A 21709-nucleotide genomic window follows, 5' to 3' on the forward strand; every position below is an offset into this window, starting at 1 on the left:
GAGGCCTCCCTGCCCTTGAGCACTCACCTTCCACTCTCCTGTCTGGCTGAGTCCTCGTAACCCCAACAAGGCTGGGCCCAGGATTCCTGGGGGGCTCGACCCCCAACCCTGCTGTGGTCACCTAGGACAGGGGCTAGGGTGTCCCCACTCCGGGGTACTCTCTCTGCACTGGGCACCTCCCTGACCCACTGATTATTCCATACAATTTAAAGCAAATACAAGTTGTTTAATTAACAATTAATCTAAAGGAAAGAACAAGGAAAAATGGGAAAGGTTAAAGGAAAACACATCACCCCGCTCTGTGGCAGGGAACATCACAAACAGTGTCTCTGGAACATCAGGGCAGGTCACAATCTGCTCCTTGTAGGTCCCAGGCCTCCTTCTCAGGCCCTGGCCGTGCTGCAGAGACGCTGCGGGTTGGACACTTGCAATGGTGGTGGCCACACACCTCCGGGCTTTGAGTGGTGGGACCCTTCTTCCCAGCATCAGCCCCCCATAGGGTTAAGGTCCCCCTCCCGGTCTGGCCTGTAAGGGCCCTTGTCTGGGGGTGTCTTTCTGTGCTGGGCCCTTTGCCCAAGGTCCCCCCTTGGCTGGCCCCACTTTCTCACCACACCTGGCTCTGTGGCTGCAGCTCTGCTCCCAGCACAGGATCTGCTCTCCCTCGGCTGCGTCTCTGGCTCTGTGGCTGCGCCTCTGGCCCCTCTGGATCTGGCACGGTTCTGCTCTCCAGCTCAGCTTGGGTCCCTGCTCTCTCCTTAGCTTGGCCCCACTCAGTCTGACCCAGGTAATTCCAACTCACACGGAGGACGGGACCCACCCTGGCCTCCTGTCATGCTGATTAGCCTGCCCGCCCTGTCAATCAAGCTTACCTGGAGCATTGGCCTCTCGCCATTGTTCCTGGGGACTGTCAGTCTCAGGGTCCTGATTTCCCATCGACCCCTCCCCTTTTAGTGCTGGGAGCTAGCCAACCAAAACACCCCCACTGAATTTTAGTAAGGGGGCAACAGTCCCCTTACACAAAGAATGGAAAAGTACAAAGTCTGACAGCATAGAAACAATGTATAATGCAAGGAGTATAAGATTTCCACATGCTATTTCTTGTGAAACGTGTGTTAATTACTTTAGTCCCCCATTTAGAGTCAAGAGCCAAACAAGAGTCACATTCAAACTAGCAGATCGTCAGTCCCTGCCGCAGTCGTGGTCCCTGCAGCAAACGTACTGACCCTCTGAGCCACATAACACAATCTTCAGAAGTTCGAGAGCCAGGGTTCACCAGCCGGGCCTTGGAGCTTCAGCCCTGTGGGATGCGAGGTCTCAGGGCTTCTGCCTCGGAGGAGGCGCCTGCCAGGGCTTCAGGCCGACTCCTGTTGAAGTGCTGAGCCCCAGCAAGCACACCCCTGGGGGCTGCAGCCCCGAGACCCCCCCTCCCTGCTGGGCAGAAGTCAGAGTCAATGCCTGGGAGGGGCACCGGGGGGTCATATGCCCACCCAAATTTTTGCCAGGGTTTGCTGGCCCCACGCAGTCACATGATGTCACCAGGGCTCCTCCCTGCATGGCAGCTGATGGAGCCAGCAAGCTGGAAGCTGCAGCCATGGGAGAGGCAGCAGCGAACAGCTGGGAGCTGCAGGGAGAGTGCTGCTTTTGCTGCTTTCTCTCCCTGCAGAGCTAAAGCAGCGGCCCCTCCCTGTTATCACCTGGGAGGTGCAGGTGGGGTATGGTAGGTGGAGAATGGGCGTGGGGGCTAGGGTGACTAGACAGCAAGTGTGAAAAATCAGGACGCGGGTGGGGGGTAATAGGAGCCTATATAAGAAAAAGATCAAAAAATCGGGACTGTGCCTATAAAATCGGGACATCTGTCACCCTAGGGGGGGCCTACATGAGCCGCACTTTACTGTAAAAGAGCTGCATGTGGCCTGCATGTAGGCTCAACATACATAATGAGTGAATGTTCTAGCAGTGTATTGTTGTACAAAGAAAGTGACAAGGTTAACTATGAGCAGGGTTCATTGCTGCAGTCTAGTAAAAGCTGATCTCTTCACTGCATGTACACATCTAACAACAGGCAAGAAAGAAGAGACAGAATTATTTTCTTCCTAAAATGGCATCATAGAGCTTTCCTGTTTTCTTGACCTGAATCTCTCTGAAACCAGCTGCAGTGAAGAGCTTGCTGTACTCGGCTGGCGTTCGTACTCTTCCTTCAGTTTGAACCAACATTATCAGATTGAAGAGCTGGGCATCTACAGACCCAGTTTTGTCTTCATTCAAAAGTGTTTCAACCAACAGCACGCCGCCCCCTGGTGGGATAAAGAGATTTAAAAACATGTTGGTTTGTCAGAGAAGGACACTAAAGCTGATTTTTCAACAGCATTTTTAGGTATTTCCAGAACCTTAGAGATCCCCTTTATATTAAAAGAAAAATCATGTTATATTGCTTCAGTAGTTAATGAAATAGCAAGAGGGATTCTATGCATCAATTAGCTATTATTTCCTGTACTAGGAACCTAGTAGCTGTGATTGAAACATTTATTTACTCCAGCAGAAATGCACCAGAGATGTGGCTGCTCGGCATCTCTGAAAATCAAGCCCCATGGCTAGAGTTTTAAAATAATTTAGGCATCTACAAATGCACATTGGCAATTTTCAAAATTTGAATGGGTGCCTACCAACATCATAGGCACCTGAATAACTTTAAAAATGTGGCCTTGCATGTCTAAAGTGTATGCCCAAACCTAGAAGCTAGAGTTGCCAAATTTGGATGGATGTATTCATGGAGGTTTTGTCAGATGTCATAATCTTTAATAAAGATGAATCTTTAATTCCTGGAGATGCCAGGACAATTCTGGAAACTCGGCAATATTGCTAGAAGCAAATTTTCAAGTTGGCCATTCTTACTGATGGGGTCTGGATGCAAATCACTAATGTAAAAGGAGAAAGTCTTCCATTGAAATGGCCCTTTAAAAAACCCCTGTCCAAACCAAATGATATCTATAAGTCTGTATTTTGCAAAGAGGAAAACATACCAGGGTTGCAAGCCTTGTGGATTTTTGTTAGTAGATGCATACACTTGTCATCTGCCCAGTCATGCAGGATCCTCGCCAAAATGTACAGGTCAGCTTCTGGTATTGGATCTTTAAAAAAATCTCCTGTAACAAAAAGAAAAAGAATGCAAAAAATAGGCCTGAATAAGCAAACATTTCCAATCTGGTACTGGGAAAAGTACATGCTAGCTCCAAAACTGTTTGAGAGACTTGCTGGGAAGCTACACTCTTCTGGCTTGTCATGCTGAGTATTCACATCCCACTTAGGGGGCAAATCTCCCAGTATTGGATAATTGGTGATGTGCTCTTTATCCATCCACTTGTATGCCGATTTCATTTCTCTCTCTCTCTCCGTTTCCTCTCTGCTTCAGCCATATAAACCAGCTGTCACACTTCTCTGTCTTTGCTTTTAGGTCATCCCCCGTCCCCTCCCCTTCTTCCCCTTCTTCACTGCTGGGTCCCCTTTCTCTATCTCTCCGTTCCTCTCCTGACCCCCACCCTCCAAAATTGACCATTTCTTTCTATTTAAATAGTAAAACTAGACACCTAAAACCAACATACCCCTACACTGGTGTGATGGATGATGCTATATGATTGAGGATAACTATATTTATCATAGCTGGTATTATACTATTATATAATTGCAACAAACTTTGTACAAAGTATGTCATGTAAGATAACAATGGAAAATATACATGCTAACAAATCCTGTTTAAATCTATGTATCATCACTGTATGTGAAGTTATGATATTGGCTATGTATTTGTATCTCAAATGTGTTTGTTCTTGGAGTGACGCCCACAAGGATGTTTACATCCGGTCTCGACAACCCGTTGTGAATGTACTATCCAAGTGTGGAAGGGCTATTAGAAAGAATCATCTTTCCAGATAGCCTCTTCCTGAGGATGCCTCAGATAGCAAGGAGCCAATGGTGTCTAATGTGATTCAGCAAAACATGTATGGACATGTGGTGAGGACATGTGACCTAAGAATCCATGTTGGCCAGTAACTCTCCATGTACCTGTATGATGGCCTTGGCTTGGGACAGTAAATTTCCAGGCACATGGCAGAGGGCATAAATTACAGCGGAGAAAACTCCATCTTGCCTCATTCCTGCTCCAAACTTCTCTGCACTGTAGATTTATAACAAAAGAAGTATTCTAAGCTAGGGACTGAGGCCCTTCCAAGCTTTTGGAAGTTTGCCAGAGAGACTTCTGCAAATCAACAGACTATTACATCAAAGCTACAAACCTGATCTCAGGACGTAGCAATTTTTTTTTTGTAATGTATATATCTTTTACCTATTTTAGAACTTTCTTCTTTATTTTTAATACATTCTTAGTTAGTTTACTAAACATTGACTGGCAGCGTGATTTTGGTAAGATCTGAAATATTTATTGACCTGGGACCTGTGGCTAATCCTTTGAGATTGAGAAACCTTAATGTACAGGGAATTGGGTCACACTCAGTAACATTTCACTGTACAAGATCTATTTGTCTGGATTGCGAACTAGGGGCTGGAATGCTTAAGGGGACTGCATGTTTTGGCTTCTTGTTAAGCAGTGTGGTATGAGAGGAGCTCTTTTGTTACTGGGTTGGTGAATCTAATTAAAGAGGAAATCACCCGGCAGTGGGTCACATGTATATTGTAACATGACCCAACAGCATTTATCCCTTCAAATGTAACATGGAGATCTTTATGGTCCTTTGTGCCCAGTCACATTGCACTAATCTACACAACGTACTGTTTTCAACAATTTAGCCTGCTTTGGACTGCCCACAATTGTGCAGTGAAGCCACATCCTCCCTCCCGCCAGGGTGACACCTGGAAGGGCTAGGAAGGCCACTGCATGGAGTGAGTTTGTTTTTCTTTTTACATTGCTGTTTAATAGGGATTATGCTCAAGGACTTGGAATATATTTGCATCCTTGACACCTAATAGCTCAGCTTCATCAGATGAGTAAACAAGTTCAAAGGGTATACATTGCTCATGAGATTCTGTTATAATGAAATACGGTCCCTTCAGCACATTTTTCTTTGCATATGAGCATACACAAAATGAACCAAGTTTACCTTCATGGAAAGTGATCCGACGTTCTTCTGGGGGTACAAAACGCTCCTTTGCCACTTGCACTACTTTAGGTAGGTCATAAATTGTGACGGTAGAATTTGGGTACAAAGAAATACATTCCTGGGCCAAACCACCTGCACATCCTTATAGTGAAAGTGAAATACAGGGTAAATGCTCAAATATAACAATATTGGTCATTTTTATAACATCTTGCATCTAAGAAACTTTCATAGATTCTAGGACTGGAAGGGACCTCGAGAGGTCATCGAGTCCAGTCCCCTGCCCGCATGGCAGGACCAAATACTGTCTAGACCATCCCTGATAGACATTTCATAGAATCATAGAATCATAGAATATCAGAGTTGGAAGGGACCTCAAGAGGTCATCTAGTCCAACCCCCTGCTCAAAGCAGGACCAATTCCCAGCTAAATCATCCCAGCCAGGGCTTTGTCAAGCCGGGCCTTAAAAACCTCCAAGGAAGGAGACTCCACCACCTCCCTAGGTAACGCATTCCAGTGTTTCACCACCCTCCTAGTGAAATAGTTTTTCCTGATATCCAACCTGGACTTCCCCCACCGCAACTTGAGACCATTGCTCCTTGTTCTGTCATCTGCCACCACTGAGAACAGCCGAGCTCCATCCTCTTTGGAACCCCCCTTCAGGTAGTTGAAGGCTGCTATCAAATCCCCCCTCATTCTTCTCTTCTGGAGACTAAACAATCCCAGTTCTCTCAGCCTCTCCTCATAAGTCATATGCTCCAGACCCCTAATCATTTTTGTTGCCCTCCGCTGGACTCTTTCCAATTTTTCCACATCCTTCTTGTAGTGTGGGGCCCAAAACTGGACACAGTATTCCAGATGAGGCCTCACCAATGTCGAATAAAGGGGAACGATCACGTTCCTCGATCTGCTGGCAATGCCCCTACTTATACAGCCCAAAATGCCGTTAGCCTTCTTGGCAACAAGAGCACACTGTTGACTCATATCCAGCTTCTCGTCCACTGTGACCCCTAGGTCCTTTTCAGCAGAACTGCTACCTAGCCATTCGGTCCCTAGTCTGTAGCAGTGCATGGGATTCTTCCGTCCTAAGTGCAGGACTCTGCACTTGTCCTTGTTGAACCTCATCAGGTTTTTTTCTGCCCAATCCTCTAATTTGTCTAGGTCCCTCTGTATCCGATCCCTACCCTCTAGTGTATCTACCACGCCTCCTAGTTTAGTGTCATCTGCAAACTTGCTGAGAGTGCAGTCCACACCATCCTCCAGATCATTAATAAAGATATTAAACAAAACCGGCCCCAGGACCGACCCTTGGGGCACTCCACTTGAAACCGGCTGCCAACTAGACATGGAGCCATTGATCACTACCCGTTGAGCCCGACGATCTAGCCAGCTTTCTATCCACCTTACAGTCCATTCATCCAGCCCATACTTCTTTAACTTGGTGGCAAGAATACTGTGGGAGACAGTATCAAAAGCTTTGCTAAAGTCAAGAAATAACACATCCACTGCTTTCCCCTCATCCACAGAGCCAGTTATCTCATCATAGAAGGCAATTAGGTTAGTCAGGCACGACTTCCCCTTCGTGAATCCATGCTGACTGTTCCTGATCACTTTCCTTTCCTCTAAATGTTTCATAATTGATTCCTTGAGGACCTGCTCCATAATTTTTCCAGGGACTGAGGTGAGGCTGACTGGCCTGTAGTTCCCCGGATCCTCCTTCTTCCCTTTTTTAAAGATGGGCACTACATTAGCCTTTTTCCAGTCATCTGGGACCTCCCCCGATCGCCATGAGTTTTCAAAAATAATGGCTAATGGCTCTGCAATCTCACCCGCCAACTCCTTTAGCACCCTCGGATGCAGCGCATCCGGCCCCATGGACTTGTGCACGTCCAGCTTTTCTAAATAGTCCCGAACCACTTCTTTCTCCACAGAGGGCTGGTCGCCTTCTCCCCATGCTGTACTGCCCAATGCAGCAATCTGGGAGCTGACCTTGTGCGTGAAGACAGAGGCAAAAAAATCATTGAGTACATTAGCTTTTTCCACATCCTCGGTCACTAGGTTGCCTCCCTCATTCAGTAAGGGGCCCACACTTTCCTTGATTTTCTTCTTGTTGCTAACATACCTGAAGAAACCCTTCTTGTTACTCTTAACATCTCTTGCTAACTGCAACTCCAAGTGTGATTTGGCCTTCCTGATTTCACTCCTGCACGCCTGAGCAATATTTTTATACTCCTCCCTGGTCATTTGTCCAATCTTCCACTTCTTATAAGCCTCTTTTTTGCGTTTAAGATCAGCAAGGATTTCACTGTTTAGCCAAGCTGGTCGCCTGCCATATTTACTATTCTTTCTACACATCGGGATGGTTTGTTCCTGCAACCTCAATAAGGATTCTTTAAAATACAGCCAGCTCTCCTGGACCCCTTTGCCCTTCATGTTATTCTCCCAGGGGATCCTGCCCATCTGTTCCCTGAGGGAGTCAAAGTTTGCTTTTCTGAAGTCCAGGGTCAATTTATCTAACCTACTCTTAAATATCTCCAGAGATGGAGATTCCACAACCTCCCTAGGCAATTTATTCCAGTGTTTAACCACCCTGACAGTTAGGAACTTTTTCCTAATGTCCAACCTAGACCTCCCTTGCTGCAGTTTAAACCCATTGCTTCTGGTTCTATCCTTAGAGGCTAAGGTGAACAAGTTTTCTCCCTCCTCCTTATGACACCCTTTTAAATACCTGAAAACTGCTATCATGTCCCCTCTCAGTCTTCTCTTTTCCAAACTAAACAAACCCAATTCTTTCAGCCTTCCTTCATAGGTCATATTCTCAAGACCTTTAATCATTCTTGTTGCTCTTCTCTGGACCCTTTCCAATTTCTCCACATCTTTTTTAAAATGCGGTGCCCAGAACTGGACACAATACTCCAGCTGAGGCCTAACCAGAGCAGAGTAGAGCGGAAGAATGACTTCTCGTGTCTTGCTCACAACACACCTGTTAATACATCCCAGAATCATGTTTGCTTTTTTTGCAACAGCATCACACTGTTGACTCATATTTAGCTTGTGGTCCACTATAACCCCTAGATCCCTCTCTGCCGTACTCCTTCCTAGACAGTCTCTTCCCATTCTGTATGTGTGAAACTGATTTTTTAACTTAGACTGCAATGAACTCAGATTCATGCCGCCTTGCGAGATAGGTTAATGTTAGTATCCATTTTTATAGAAGGAGACACTGAAGTACAAAAAAGGTAAGTGATTTGTTCATGGTTTCCCAGCCTATCTCCGAAATAAGACCCAATTCTTCTGTTTCCCAGTCCTGTGATCTAATCACTGGACCATAAAGGGTATTGCTTTAAAACAACATAGTATGGTGCAACTACAGCCGGCTGGAAATTTTCAAAGGAAGAGTGTTTTCTTTCAAAGAAATGGCCATTCTGAATATGAAATTTTTGTGCAATATTGATTTTATCTAAATTTTAGTTTTCATGAAATGTTTATGACTTTTTTTTAAATAAAATATATAACTAGAAGTATTTTTCACTAAAAGCCTGTATTTTGGTAAAGAGGAAACGGAGATCACCATTTTATTGTTTTCCATCAAACATGAGAATTTAAACAAATAAAATTGGGTCTGTTTTGAACACTGGAAAACAAAAACCTCAATTTTTTGGTGAAAATATTCTGAAATTTTTTCCACCCGCATTAGATTAAACTAAAAGCCAAAGTACAAGTGACCTACTACAACAGATAGTCCCCTTAGCTAAAACTGACGGACCATTCCTCTGTTTTAAAGCTCCCATCTTCAGTCATTAGGATGGCATGTAGCATAATAATAATACTTAGCCTCTTATATAGTGCTATTAAACTAGCACCTGGCCTTAAAGTCTATAGTGCTTTTAATCTATGAATATCAAAGCACTTCACAAAGAAGGCACATATCATAATCTCCATTGTACAGATGGGACAACAGAGGCCCACAGAGGGGAAATGACTTGCCTAAGGTCATCCAGCAGGCCAGGGGCAGAGCTGGGATAGAACACAAGTCTCCTGTGTCCCAGCATAGTCACAATCAGCACAGTCACTGTAGCAATGCATTAGAACTCTAGGCACCCTTCCCTACAAGCTGGATTTCAAAAGCCCTTACCTCCTCCCATTAGGTTTACACCAAAGCCAGGTCTTGGTATATATAAATGCCACACTGAGACATGAGCAAAATAACTTAACTCTTAAAAATGGAAAAGATTCACATCCAGCATCCAGTATTCACCATTCAAAACATTACCATACAGTTAATGTCCAGGATGGGTTTTGTTTGTATTGTAAAAACAAAGCCCAGAGGGGGAAAGAAACTGGTGAGGAGCGTGACTTGAGTTATTTTACATTAAAAGGACAGCATATGTTAAGGTGATTTTTCCCATGATATTAAATTCATGTTTTTCTGGAGATGAGAAGTGAAAATGGCCAGAGCAGATTAGCCAGACTTCATTTCTGCTTTCTGTGTTTTAGAAACTTGGGAGAGCAAAACAGCAGGGGAGACGTAGTAATGGAGATTGCATGGTGCTATAAATCCTGACAGGATTGAAATACAGAGACAACGGTAAAGCTGTTTAGGGGTAAGAAGTATGCAGGCAATTCACCAACCTAAAGTCACAGAATGAAGTGAAGAGTAGCCTGGAAGCTGTTCTGGTAGAATTTCTTAAGCAATGGCAGAAGAAAAACCTACCAAACCAGTGAGAAGGAAAATAAGCAGCTACTTAGATCTATGGGGTTCTTTAGACTCAGGAAAACATTCTGCTTTCTAATGCTTTTATCATTTTCAAGTTTGTATACGACTTTGGCTCAAAATGTAAAATGCTTCCTTTGTGATTGATCCTGGCCATGTAGTCTGCCCTGTTTTTCCATTACTCACACAGGTCATAGAACAAGTGCAGTATTTATCCATAGCTTACCAAAGAAAACAGTTCAACGTTCTGATGACACTTACCTCCCAGATCATAAATGACGGTGAAAGGTGAAAGGTCAAATGCAGCAATCACATCTCTGCCATACATCTTCCAAAAATCATTCAAGAAATACATAAATTTGATCATCTCTTCTTCTGATCTAGTGATTTGAAAGAACATTATTTGTAGCACAAGGAAATTATGACACATTCATTGATGGCTAGCATCATATAACTCTTGTGCTTTTAGCTGAAATACTATATTAAACCCTGTTTCTCTGCCAGCATGCACAATCGTCTCTTTTGATCACTATTAAAATAAACGTACTTTAGCAGACATTCAAAATATTAAGAATAAATCCACCCTGTTTCATATCCTACATTTTAATGAGACTTACTGTAAGTTACACTTATCATCTAGCAGTGCGCTATGATGCTAGGCCTAAGGGTCGCCAGCTGTTTTTCATTGAACAGAATTTTCCATTCTACCAAATATTCTACATAGCAAATTGTTCATGATAGGCTGCCAGTAAGAACTTGATGCTTAGATACCAAGGTGATGAGCACCTTAGACATACCAGAGACTCAGCACTGGATGCCATTGAAATGACGGGGTTTTCATGTGAATGAGACTAATCACCATATTTCACAGTCAAAGTGGTAATACAAAATAGAAAAGTCATCCACATAAAAGAAAAGCATAAAACTCCCAACACTAAATTGATTATTACCTGTAGAGAGCCCCATAGAGGTCTTCTGAGGAAATACCAAATGCTCGATCATACTGGTTTTTCCCATCCCTTAAAGAAAAATAAATATGGGATATTTCTGCTTTAGCACCTTACTGCATTGGTGACAATTTTGGCTTATTAAGGTACTCATTTTATTCTACTTATTAAGGTATAAGTGTTACCCTTTATATTATTGCTTTGATCAGGGATTCTGAAATGCGGCCACCAACCGCTTTTCCTCCAGCCACGGGGATGCCTGCAGCAGGTACTTCGTCCCTGGGGTGGCAGGGCTTCAGAGGCCCCAGCGCTTCAGGAGTCAGGGCACAGGGTCCCCTGGGGCAGCCAAGCTCCCAACCCACATCCATGGGGAAGCGAGGCCCCCAGGACAGTGGCAGCTGCGAGATTCCCATCCCCCATCTGGTGGCAGCGGGGTCCCCTTGGGTAGCCGGGCTTCCAGCCCCTGGCCCTCAGGCTATCGGACTCCAGCCCCCATTACTGGGACAGCGGGGCTCTCAGGGCAATGGGGCTTCAGGGGCCCAATGCTTCGGCAGGTGGTGCAGTACGACCCCTTTGGGGCAGCCTAGGTCCTGGCCCCTATCCATGGGGGAAGTGGAGCCCCCAAGGGTAGAGAGGGCAGCTGGGCTCCCAGTCCCAGGGCACCTGGGATCCCAGTCCAGGGCCCCCAGTGGGACTTCAGGCCCCTGGTGGCCATGGAGCTCCTGGCCCACAGGGCAGCGTGGCCACCATCATCAGTTGGCTGCATCCCGAGGCCTCAAATAAAACTGAGTGTGGGGAGAACCCCTGGCTTGTTCATTCTGAACGTTGTCTGTGCCACACCAGAAGATTCAGAAAGGAAATCAGTCTCTTCTTTGTTATTATTTTATGTTCATTATTGGACACCACGAAGAGGAAGGAAACACAACTGCTATTTGATATACCAGAGACAGGGTTCAGATCCTCAGCTGGTGTAAATTGACACAGCTCCATAAAGAGCTGTGCTGAGTTGTACAGGCTGAGATTCTGACCCAATATACACTGACTTCCTTCCTCACTTTCTTCTGCCTTTGGCAACACAACCAATTAGGATCCCTGCAAGCATCCCTCAGTCACTATTCATCATCATTTGCCTGGCCGAGGGCTTCCCTCCACAGAAACTATTATCATGATTAAATGTTCCCCGTGAGACACACCAAATAATCATAGTATAGAAGTCTGTTTCCTGACTCTGCAGTGAATTTATCCACTGAAGCACTAGGAAACATAAGTTCGTGTAGTAGTAGTTCAACATGCTTCCCAAACAATTACCAGTCAGTGTCACCCAGGAGGTGTGTGGGTTACATATGTCTTCATTTTCTATTGTTTCCCCGGAGACACGCCTCTTCCCGAGCAGGTTCACAAATGTAGCAAAGTGCTTTATTGCAATGGATGTTGGCACATGAATTTTGTACAAACGACATAAGATTTCATCTCCTTACCTCACAGCATCTGTCAGGTAGTGCCAGCAAAAATAGACGGTTTTGGAGTAGTACATCAAACAATGATACTGAGACTTGGGACTTGATTTTGTAAGGTAGAGGTTGGAAAGCTCTGTGTTCCTGTAAAAGGCTAAAGGGAAAAAGAAGGTAAGTTAACATTTACAAACTTCTCATTGTGCAAAGCCTGTTTTACAGCATAATCTGTGTAACAAGAACAAGCTGTAGGAATGCAACCAAAGCAACAAGGAAACTGCAGGAGATTTCCCACTCTAGATAGACCAGAGATAGAGGAAGGTCTGGGAGCACGCATGCATAGCATACCATAGCTACCCATCAGATTCTGCAAGATCTGGAATGAAGGATTCCAGGATATAAAAAGCACACCCCAGCACCATCACCATTTCTTTGTGAAACTGTATAAGCCAAACGCCTGTAGTGACATCTCTTTCCACTATGCTTTTTAGTGTAGGTGCTCAAAAGCATCTTATTTCAGCAATAATACCTAACATACCAGTCTTTTTTCACCTGATGAGGAAACCAAGAGGGAGACTTAAGTCCCCAGGACATAAAACCACCCATTATCCCTAACTTGAGTAGCTCACACACTTCTGAGGCCATGTACTCCTACTGAATTTCAATATTCTCACTGGCTGATTATGGGAGTCATCTGACAGATGCAAAGTTTTGGGCTCTTACTATGCTTAATATATGTCTTTCGTGGACAGATATATGGGCTGGTATAGAATGTGTTCTCTCTCTTACAGCACAGGCAAACTCCCACTGAATTCAATGAGAGCCAGATTAGGCTTTAAATCTGTTTCTCAACTGTGTGTGATGGGAGGACTGGGGTATGGGCAGTTCCAGGAGAGTCGCTGTGTGGGCTCTACACCCAGGCGGCTGCCACAGCGGAGAAAAGTTCCTCTGAAGCATCCAGCTGAACTTCTATTAGCAGGGTGGATGCTGCCTCATTTGTGCTCCTGCAGCTGGCCTGGTTGCCATGGAAAGGGTGTAGGTGGTTTCAGAAGAGGCCACAGATTTCTAAATGCTTGTCTACATGGTGAAATGGACTGGAATAGCTGTTTGGTAAAAGCTCCCCATGTTGACAGCTTAGTTTAATCCACTTTGGAAGTGGATCAAGCTAAACTGGAACAAGCCAACTCTTATTCTACTGTGGAATGGCTATAGCACTTTAAATTCCCCCTTCCTTATTCCAGAATAACTTCCCCTTATAGATGCGGCCTAAGAGAAGAGAAGGTATGTGTAAAAAGGCCACTCTTCTTGGATGTGGAGTACCTTAGAGACTAACAAACGTATTTGAGCATAAGCTTTCGTGGGCTAAGACCCACTTCATTGGATGCATGCAGTGGAAAACACAGTAGTGTCACCGAAACATCGGGTCCACCTAGCTGAGAGCCAATTACAGCCAGACAGGGATAAGGAAGAGTTGCTTTATTCTGCAGAAGAAAGGAGAACCTTGCACCTTGGTACAAAGACTCTAGGGTTACCATACGTCCGGATTTTCCCGGACATGTCCGGCTTTTTGGACTCCAAATCCCCGTCCGGGGGGAAATCCCAAAAAGCCGGACATGTCCGGGAAAATCGGACATCTGGCCGGGGGCTCGGGGGCCTGGCCGGCGGTGCCGGGCCGGGGGCTCGGCCGGCAGTGCTCGGGGGGGCCCGGGGCCGGGCGGCTCGGCCGGCGGCTCGGGTGCCGGGCCGGGGGCTCGGCCGGCGGTGCTCGGGGGGGGGGGCCGGGGCCGGGCGGCTCGGCCGGCGGCTCGGGTGCCGGGTGCCGGGCCGGGGGCTCGGCCGGCGGTGCTCGGGGGGGGCCCGGGGCCGGGCGGCTCGGCCGGCGGTGCTCGGGGGGGGGCCGGGGCCGGGCGGCTCGGCCGGCGGTGCTCGGGGGGGGGCCGGGGCCGGGCGGCTCGGCCGGCCTTGCTCGGGGGGGGGGCCCGGGGCCGGGCGGCTCGGCCGGCGGTGCTCGGGGGGGGGGCCCGGGGCCGGGCGGCTCGGCCGGCGGTGCTCGGGGGGGGGGCCGGGGCCGGGCGGCTCGGCCGGCGGTGCTCGGGGGGGGGCCGGGGCCGGGCGGCTCGGCCGGCGGTGCTCGGGGGGGGCCCGGGGCCGGGCGGCTCGGCCGGCGGTGCTCGGGGGGGGGCCGGGGCCGGGCGGCTCGGCCGGCGGTGCTCGGGGGGGGGCCCGGGGCCGGGCGGCTCGGCCGGCGGTGCTCGGGGGGGGCCCGGGGCCGGGCGGCTCGGCCGGCGGTGCTCGGGGGGGAGCCCGGGGCCGGGCGGCTCGGCCGGCGGTGCTCGGGGGGGGGGGGCCGGGGCCGGGCGGCTCGGCCGGCGGTGCTCGGGGGGGGGGGCCGGGGCCGGGCGGCTCGGCCGGCGGTGCCGGGGGGGGGCCCGGGCGGCTCGGCCGGCGGCTCGGGTGCCGGGTGCCGGGCCGGGGGCTCGGCCGGCGGTGCTCGGGGGGGGGGCCCGGGGCCGGGCGGCTCGGCCGGCGGCTCGGGTGCCGGGTGCCGGGCCGGGGGCTCGGCCGGCGGTGCTGGGGGGGCCCGGTGCCGGACCGGGCCGGGGGGCTCGGCCGGCGGCTCGGGTGCCGGGCCGGGTGCCGGCGGTGCTCGGGGGGGCCCGGTGCCGGGCCGGGCCGGGGGGCTCGGCCGGCGGCTCGTGTGCCGGGTGCCGGGCCGGGTGCCGGCGGTGCTCGGGGGGGCCGGGTGCCGGGCCGGGAGCTCGGCCGGCGGTGCCGGGCCGGGGGCTCGGGGGACGGGCTGGGGACCTGCGGTGCCGGGGGTGGGCCGCGCCTCCTCGTCCCCCCCCCCCCCACACACACACACACACACCCTTACCTGCTTCAGGCTTCCCGCGACTCAAATGTTCGCGGGAAGCAGGGGAGGGGGCGGAGACTTTGGGGAGGGGGCGGGGTTGGGGCGAGGCTGGGGGCGGGGCTGGGGCCCCTTTAAAGTGTCCTCCTTTTGGAGGCACTAAATATGGTAACCCTAAAAGACTCTGTCTTACACACATTTTACCATTCCTTTATACACATTCAGACAAAGGCCCTTGCCGTGTTAACATTTGATTGGTGGTTTTCAGACCCGTGCTTTTGCTATCTGGTCAGTGAAAACCGGCTTGGGACCAGCTTCAACTACCTTAAGGCCTTGAAAGGGAAGACAGTTGAAAAGTTCAGGCTACTGTGTATTTAAGGTGTTTGCTTTTATCTAATGGCCGCTGGCTGACATAACGGCAATTCGGGCCTGACAAGTTTAAAACTTGTCAGGCCCGTTATGCAATTTGCGATTAAGCTGGAGGGACAGATACTGGGTTTTTTTATGGACAGCAGAGCTTTTGATTATAGCATTACACAGGCATTTGGCACATTGTATTATTATTTAAATAACACATAGAAAGAAAAGAAAGAAAAGAAAGAAAATAATTTATTTAACAATTGTTTGAAAGAGCCCCATAAACTATGACCTAAGGTTTGGAAGGAGGTTTTTAAAATTAAAGGTGTGATTAAGAGATACAGCATGGAAAATAACAGCAGCATTTTTAATGGCGTGTAAATTTTGCTTAATTAAGCTGGAATGATTAACATAGAAATAACATTTTTTTTAATGTGAGCATAACCCACCCCCCCCCCCCCCCCAATTGGTTTATATGCTTGGAAGGAGCATTGAGAACGTTTGCATTTTTACTTAGAAAGTTTTTAAGTATGTTTTTATGGCCACAGATTAGATAGTATTTTTGATGTGTTTGTAAGGGCAGTGGGCCAAGCCTGAATATGCTAGATTTTATTGCAATGCTTTTTTAGCTTTAGTGATATTTAATACCATTTTTGTTAGCAATTTTTGGGTTATAGAACTAAGGGCGAAGATAACATGTAACTTACTAATTTTAGCTTGTACTTGGGTTAGCTGGGCTCCAATTTTTTATTATGTTTTTGGTTTTTAAAAATATTTTAAACTGCTGCTGCATTATTGGCCCCATCCCAAAGGGATTCGGTTAAGTTTTTTTTTTTTTTTTAGAGGAAATAACCTAAGCTTTTTGTTGTGCTAATTTAATGGCAGCCCCCTGTGAGCAATTTGGGTATGTAGAGGTGATCTGGAAACTGGATAAGGGTAATAAAAAATTAACAGTTTTTAGTGTAGTGTTAATTACAGTTAATTGATATTTTAATACATTTTTTTTGGTGTAGCATTATACCATATTATTAAGCATGGGTTTTATAAAGGTTTTTTTTGCTAGTGTATAATTTTTTGTTTTTTTATTAGGGTTAGTTTTTAATGTTTTTTGTAGGCAGGAATTTCTGGATTTTGGTGGTTTTAATGAAGCAAGTGTTTTTTTGTTTTGTTTTGTTTTTTGAAACAGTTATGGTTTAGTATTATATAGGGGAGAGGTTACTAGCACATTATTCTAATGGCTTTGCGTTTTTTGAAAAAATTTAAAGGCACAGTAGGTTTGTCAGTGGACAAGGGAGAAGTTACTAGCACTTTACCTTGGTTTTTTTTGTTTTGTTTTTTTGCTGTTTAAAAGGCACAGCAGAGCTAGAAGGAGAAATAGGCTTATTAGTTGGAGAGTTTTTTTGAGGTGGAGGGGTCTTTTTACAGTGAGAAGCATGGGTTTAGGTAGGCAGTTTTTGGCACTTTACAGCAGTGTTGGTGGTTAACGGGACTTGGAAAGGGCCTTTTTAGCATGGAGCCAAAGCAGTTTTTTGTTGGTGGATTTTTACATAGATTTAGTTTTTTTGTTGTAATGAATGGCAGGGCTGCTAGGGTTTTTGGGTAGCATTTCTTTTATTTGTGAGACAAGAAACCTAACTATTTTATTAATGCCTGGCAGTGTTTTGCAGATTTTATAGTTGCTTGGGCACATTTAGACCCCCCTTTTCTTGGCTGTTAGCCAAGTTTTAGCTGTGGACAGTGTTTTTGAATGGGGCCAGCATTTTATTTTTGGACTGAACTTGCTAGCGATTTTTTTTTAATTTGTTTTGGTTTTTTTGTTTTGTTTTTTTTTTGGCTTTTTTTAATTTACAAAGGAAATTTTTATTTTTTACTTATATACTTTTTTTTAATAATGAACACATACATATTGCTATTATACAGTACATTAGTTTTACTACTTAATGTATGCTATGTATACCCTTTTAGTAAAATTTCTTTATTATAGAGCTTTGGAGCAACAAACCAGGACAAGCACACCCACTTTTGAGGAGTCCACTCGGTACAACCTTTGGTGTTTAATAGCTTTTTTTTTTTTTTTTAGCCCTTTCGCTAGAAATTTGAGGTAGCCAGAAGTATCCCATGGGCAATATGGGGAGTGGGTTAATTTTTTATGTTTTTGCATTTAAAGACTGTTGGTATGCAAATTTTAACAATAATTTTGGCCATGGAACACAAAAATAATTTTTATTGCGCCAGTAAATGCATGGTACATTGAATGCTATTTAGCTGGCATTTGTTTTTGTTTTTTGATGATTTGAAAGACAAAAGAACAGAGGTTTACTGTTTTGGGGCAGTTAGTTATTGCTTAAAATATTTTTTTATATACATATATTTTTGTTGATTTTAGACAAAACAGAGGAATTACTTTATATTTTTTGTATTTGTTTTATAGGCAGCTCAGGTTTTAGTGGCTTTTGCCTTATTAGTTAGAAAATTGCATTAATATAGATGCTTTTTGGCTTGCTTTTAGATTTAAAGCTATTTATAGCTTAAAATTTTTTACTTAAAAAGGGACACAATTAACTTTTTTAGATTTTTGATTGCCTTTTACAGTTGAAGACAGTTGAAAAGTTCAGGCTACTGTGTATTTAAGGTGTTTGCTTTTTTCTAATGGCCGCTGGCTGACAGAACGGCTACTAGCTATTAAGGGGGGTCACTAGTAACTTTCACAGTAGGAAGATATATATATATACAGAGGACATGAAAAAATGGGTGTTACCATACTAACTATAATGAGAGTAATCAGTTAAGGTGGGCTATTATCAGCAGAAGGAAAAAAACTTTTGTAGCGATAATCAGGATGGCTCATTTCCAACCGTTGACAAGAAGGTGTGAGTAACAGTATGGGGAAAATTAACATGGACAAATAGTTTTTACTTTGTATAATGACCCATCCACTCCCAGTCTTTATTCAAGCCTAATTTAATGGTGTCCAGTTTGCAAATTAATTCCAATTCTGCAGTTTCTCGTTGGAGTCTGTTTTTGAAACTTCAAACACTGCTTGATTTCCATGGAAGGAATGGGGAGAGGATCTCCTGAGAGCTTGATAGCTGGGAGGGCGTGTACGTGTGTGTGATCTATGAGGAGCAGTCTGAGGTTGCAAGTAAGTTAGGGTTACCATACGTCCTCTTTTTCCCGGACATGTCCAGCTTTTCGGCACTCAAACCCCCGTCCGGGGGGAATTGCCAAAATGCCGAACATGTCCGGGAAAATGGCAGCTCTGCTCCTCCCCTGACTCTTCGGCTCTGTTTAAGAGCTGAGCTGCCCGAGCGCTATGGGCTTCAGGCAGCCCCCTTGCCTCCGGACCCCAGCCGCCGGCCGGGCACTTCCCCTTCCGGGCTCCGGCGGCGCAGGGTCCGGAGGCATGGGGGCTGCCCGAAGCCGGTAGCGCTGGGGCAGCTCGGCTCTTAAACAGAGCCAAAGAGTCAGGGGAGGAGCAGAGCCTCCGGCCGCGGAGCCAGGGCCCGTGGAGGGTCCTCTTTTTTTATTTATTAGATATGGTAACCCTAAGTAAGTACAACAACTGTAAAGAGGTTTGTATGCACGGGGCCTGGCATGAACGCTGAATACATTTGTCATTCACTAATTTAAATTGCTCATTTGGAACTGCGGATTTTTGAAATTATCCAAAGACAATGTTAAAAGTTATGTATTGTTTGAAAACCCTACTCACAACAACATTTGTATGCTTCCTGTGTTTAATTCAAATTTTTTTAAAAAAAAAACAATGTTCTTGTTTGTTTAAAGCATGCTACTGCTGCTTCCGTCAGCAAAATGTGTGAGTGGAATTTACGGAAAGATCTACCAGCGTTTGCTGCATATGGAATACAACAGATCAGGAAGAGTAGATGTATCTGGTACAGTCTTTTCCTGCTCTCTGTGGGGTTTTCTCCTTATTTGTGCCTGCTAAATAGTGTACTGAGGGCACAATTCAGGCTGAAAGCAGAGAACACACACCAAAGAAGTTTCTTTGTATACATAAGATTTTCGATCAGGGTTACTTTGTCTGAACACATCTCTTTCTACGCTATCTTTAATATTTCTAAAGTACACTTCACACTGCAGAGCTCCATACCTTCAACAGCGTAAACAGGCATAACTCTGGCAATTTCAATGGAGTTCCACCCATTTATACCAGCTGAGGATCTGACCTCTTATCTTTAGCTCAAGAAATCTGAAACTGCACTTTATGTAATAAAGATAATTAATATAAAGATATAAAGACAATTGGCCAAGTTAGCGGGAGATCTTAAAGAAGTCTAAATTAGTGTAACTAATACCATCCTCTGGCCTCCAGACTATATATTCATTACACATCTTACAACGTGCTCTTAGAGATTCCCTTACAGCTGCTTAGACTCAAATTCCCTTACACATGGGTAATTACTATTGTTTGTGAATTTGGTCCAATGAGTTAAATAGGTTCTTAGGAGAAGTAGAAAAGTGACTATGCATCTGTTTTACTCTCTTACTCCTATCCAAGTTCAGTTTTTGTAAATCTGCTGCTTTGAGATTTCTCAAATCATATTGTACCTTTTCCCTCATTCTGGCATTTTTGCTTTTAATATTATAATTCAGTCACACACATACTATTTAATGAGGCCTTAAAACCAACAGTGATTTAATCGTTAGTCTTCTCCCTTCCCGACAACATTACCTCCTTCACTTTTCATTTCGACTCCCAGGAGCTTTAATCCCACACAGGCATCAAGCAACCGTTCCATTCCGCTGGCACTGGTGCCCAACCGTTCAGCAATGGCATCTGAAGACAGGGGCCCTTCTGACTCCAGCAATAGATCAAACACTCCCAATTCACAGGCAGTAAACATAATCTGAAAGCAAATGGCGGTGGATACAGTGGAGTAAGAGAAAGTGCAGATGCTCCCTGATGAGTTTTAATATAATTTCCAGGCATTATTTGTAATCTTACCTTTGAGACTAAAAACCCATTCTTGTATTGAAATAAGAGCTGAGGATAGTCAAGGTCTTGTGTGGAGCTCATTTTCCTTCAGCGCACTGTGAGAGATCCTCTTGCCTTTCTTGTTCAAATAACCTTCGTTTCTACTAGATACAGATCACACTGGGCAGTTCACTTAATCTGATTGGTCAGGAGTGTCCCTAGCCTCTTCCCCAGGGGAGTTGGGATGGAGGTGTGTTGTTCTGTCCCATCTAGTGGCACAGAGAGCACTTAGAGGGAGAGAGAAAATTAGTCCACGCTACAGCCTTATCTATTAGGCAGTTGGCTTTTAACTCATGCAGTAGAGGCTCATGCACTAAACCAAGGGTCGGCAACATTTGGCACGCGGCTCGCCGGGGTCAGCAGATGTTGACTGGGTACCCAGCTCTGAAGGTGGCGCCCAGCAGCAGTACAGAAGTACAGGTGGTAATATAATAATATGCCATTCTTACTTCTGCACTGTTGACTTCAGAGCTGGGTGCTGGAGAGTAGCAGCTGCTGACTGAGGACCCAGCTCTACAGGCAGCAGTGCAGAAGTAGAGGTGGCAATACCATATCATGCTCAGGGCTGGAGCAGAGGGTTGGGTGTAGGGGGCGAGGGCTCTGGCTAGGGGTGAAGGCTCTGGGGTGGGGCCGGGGATGTGGGGTTTGGAGTACAGGAGGAGGCTCAGGGCTGAGGCAGAGGGTTGGGGTGCAGGGCAGGTGCAATTGGACCCACATCTGCTTTCCCTGAAGTCTCTCTCTTGACTAAACCCAGGCTGCCCTTATATCTCCCAGTAAGCCTGGTTCTTAGTCACATGGTCTCCAACACATGACTTCTGTACTCATTGCCTTCAGCTGGTGAGGCAAACTACAGTGCCACAGATGAGGCTGAGTCCCAAACCCACTCCGCTTACCTCACCTCAAAAAGTCAACTCAGTCCAGGTTAAGGTGTCTGAGGGATGACTTGCTTCCAGAAAAATTATCCTCCTATCTCCCAATACCCAGGGATCAGTGTTAATATATAGGTCTGTTTGTTAGCCTGGAATAGAATTTTGGAGTTGACTTTTTGATACTCTTATACTAATCTGTGTAAACAAGGGACAAGGACACTGTGATGTTGCTTCTGTCTAGTCAGCTGGATTTGTTAGTACAATGGGAACAGAATAGAGCAGTTAAAGTGTTACTCAGAGCACACTTTAAGTTTGCCTCAACCACTATCTCAAGGCAAAATCAAACAATCGGTTGGGAGGGGCAAAGGTGTGGGGGACAGGGAGGTATAAAACACTAAAAGACCAAAGAAATA

The 21709-nt window shown here is 46.1% G+C and overlaps 1 protein-coding gene across 6 annotated transcripts; it reads right to left on the reverse strand.

Annotated features, from left to right (window-relative positions):
• Positions 1-205: 205 nt before the first annotated feature.
• On the reverse strand, positions 206-21459 carry LOC135980767 (acetylserotonin O-methyltransferase-like). Of its 6 annotated transcripts, none has more exons than XM_065580782.1 (9): positions 21321-21459; positions 20398-20531; positions 20125-20299; positions 12248-12377; positions 10773-10841; positions 10084-10202; positions 5112-5252; positions 3021-3143; positions 206-2294 (listed from the first exon to the last, which is right to left on the reverse strand). In XM_065580782.1, exons 2-9 carry the CDS (start codon positions 20467-20469, stop codon positions 2083-2085), a joined length of 1041 nt encoding a protein of 346 aa, XP_065436854.1. In that variant the 5' UTR covers positions 20470-20531; positions 21321-21459; the 3' UTR covers positions 206-2082. The 6 variants fall into 6 exon arrangements, with proteins under 6 accessions (XP_065436854.1, XP_065436855.1, XP_065436852.1 ...); XM_065580783.1 differs by having other exon boundaries at positions 21326-21457; XM_065580780.1 differs by having other exon boundaries at positions 20398-20654; positions 21321-21456.
• Positions 21460-21709: the final 250 nt, after the last annotated feature.

Source organism: Chrysemys picta, chromosome 1 (assembly GCF_011386835.1).
Source record: "Chrysemys picta bellii isolate R12L10 chromosome 1, ASM1138683v2, whole genome shotgun sequence".
NCBI lineage: Eukaryota > Metazoa > Chordata > Testudines > Emydidae > Chrysemys > Chrysemys picta.

Bases quoted from the DNA above. Each gene is read 5' to 3' on its own strand.
- LOC135980767 (XM_065580782.1), bottom strand. From the start codon at position 20,469: ATGAGCTCCACACAAGACCTTGACTATCCTCAGCTCTTATTTCAATAC. The intron at 5,253-10,083 runs GTAAGTGTCATC...TTTCACTATAAG, and splicing joins CGTCATTTATGATCTGGGAG to GATGTGCAGGTGGTTTGGCC. The intron at 2,295-3,020 runs GTATGTTTTCCT...TTATCCCACCAG, and splicing joins CCACAAGGCTTGCAACCCTG to GGGGCGGCGTGCTGTTGGTT.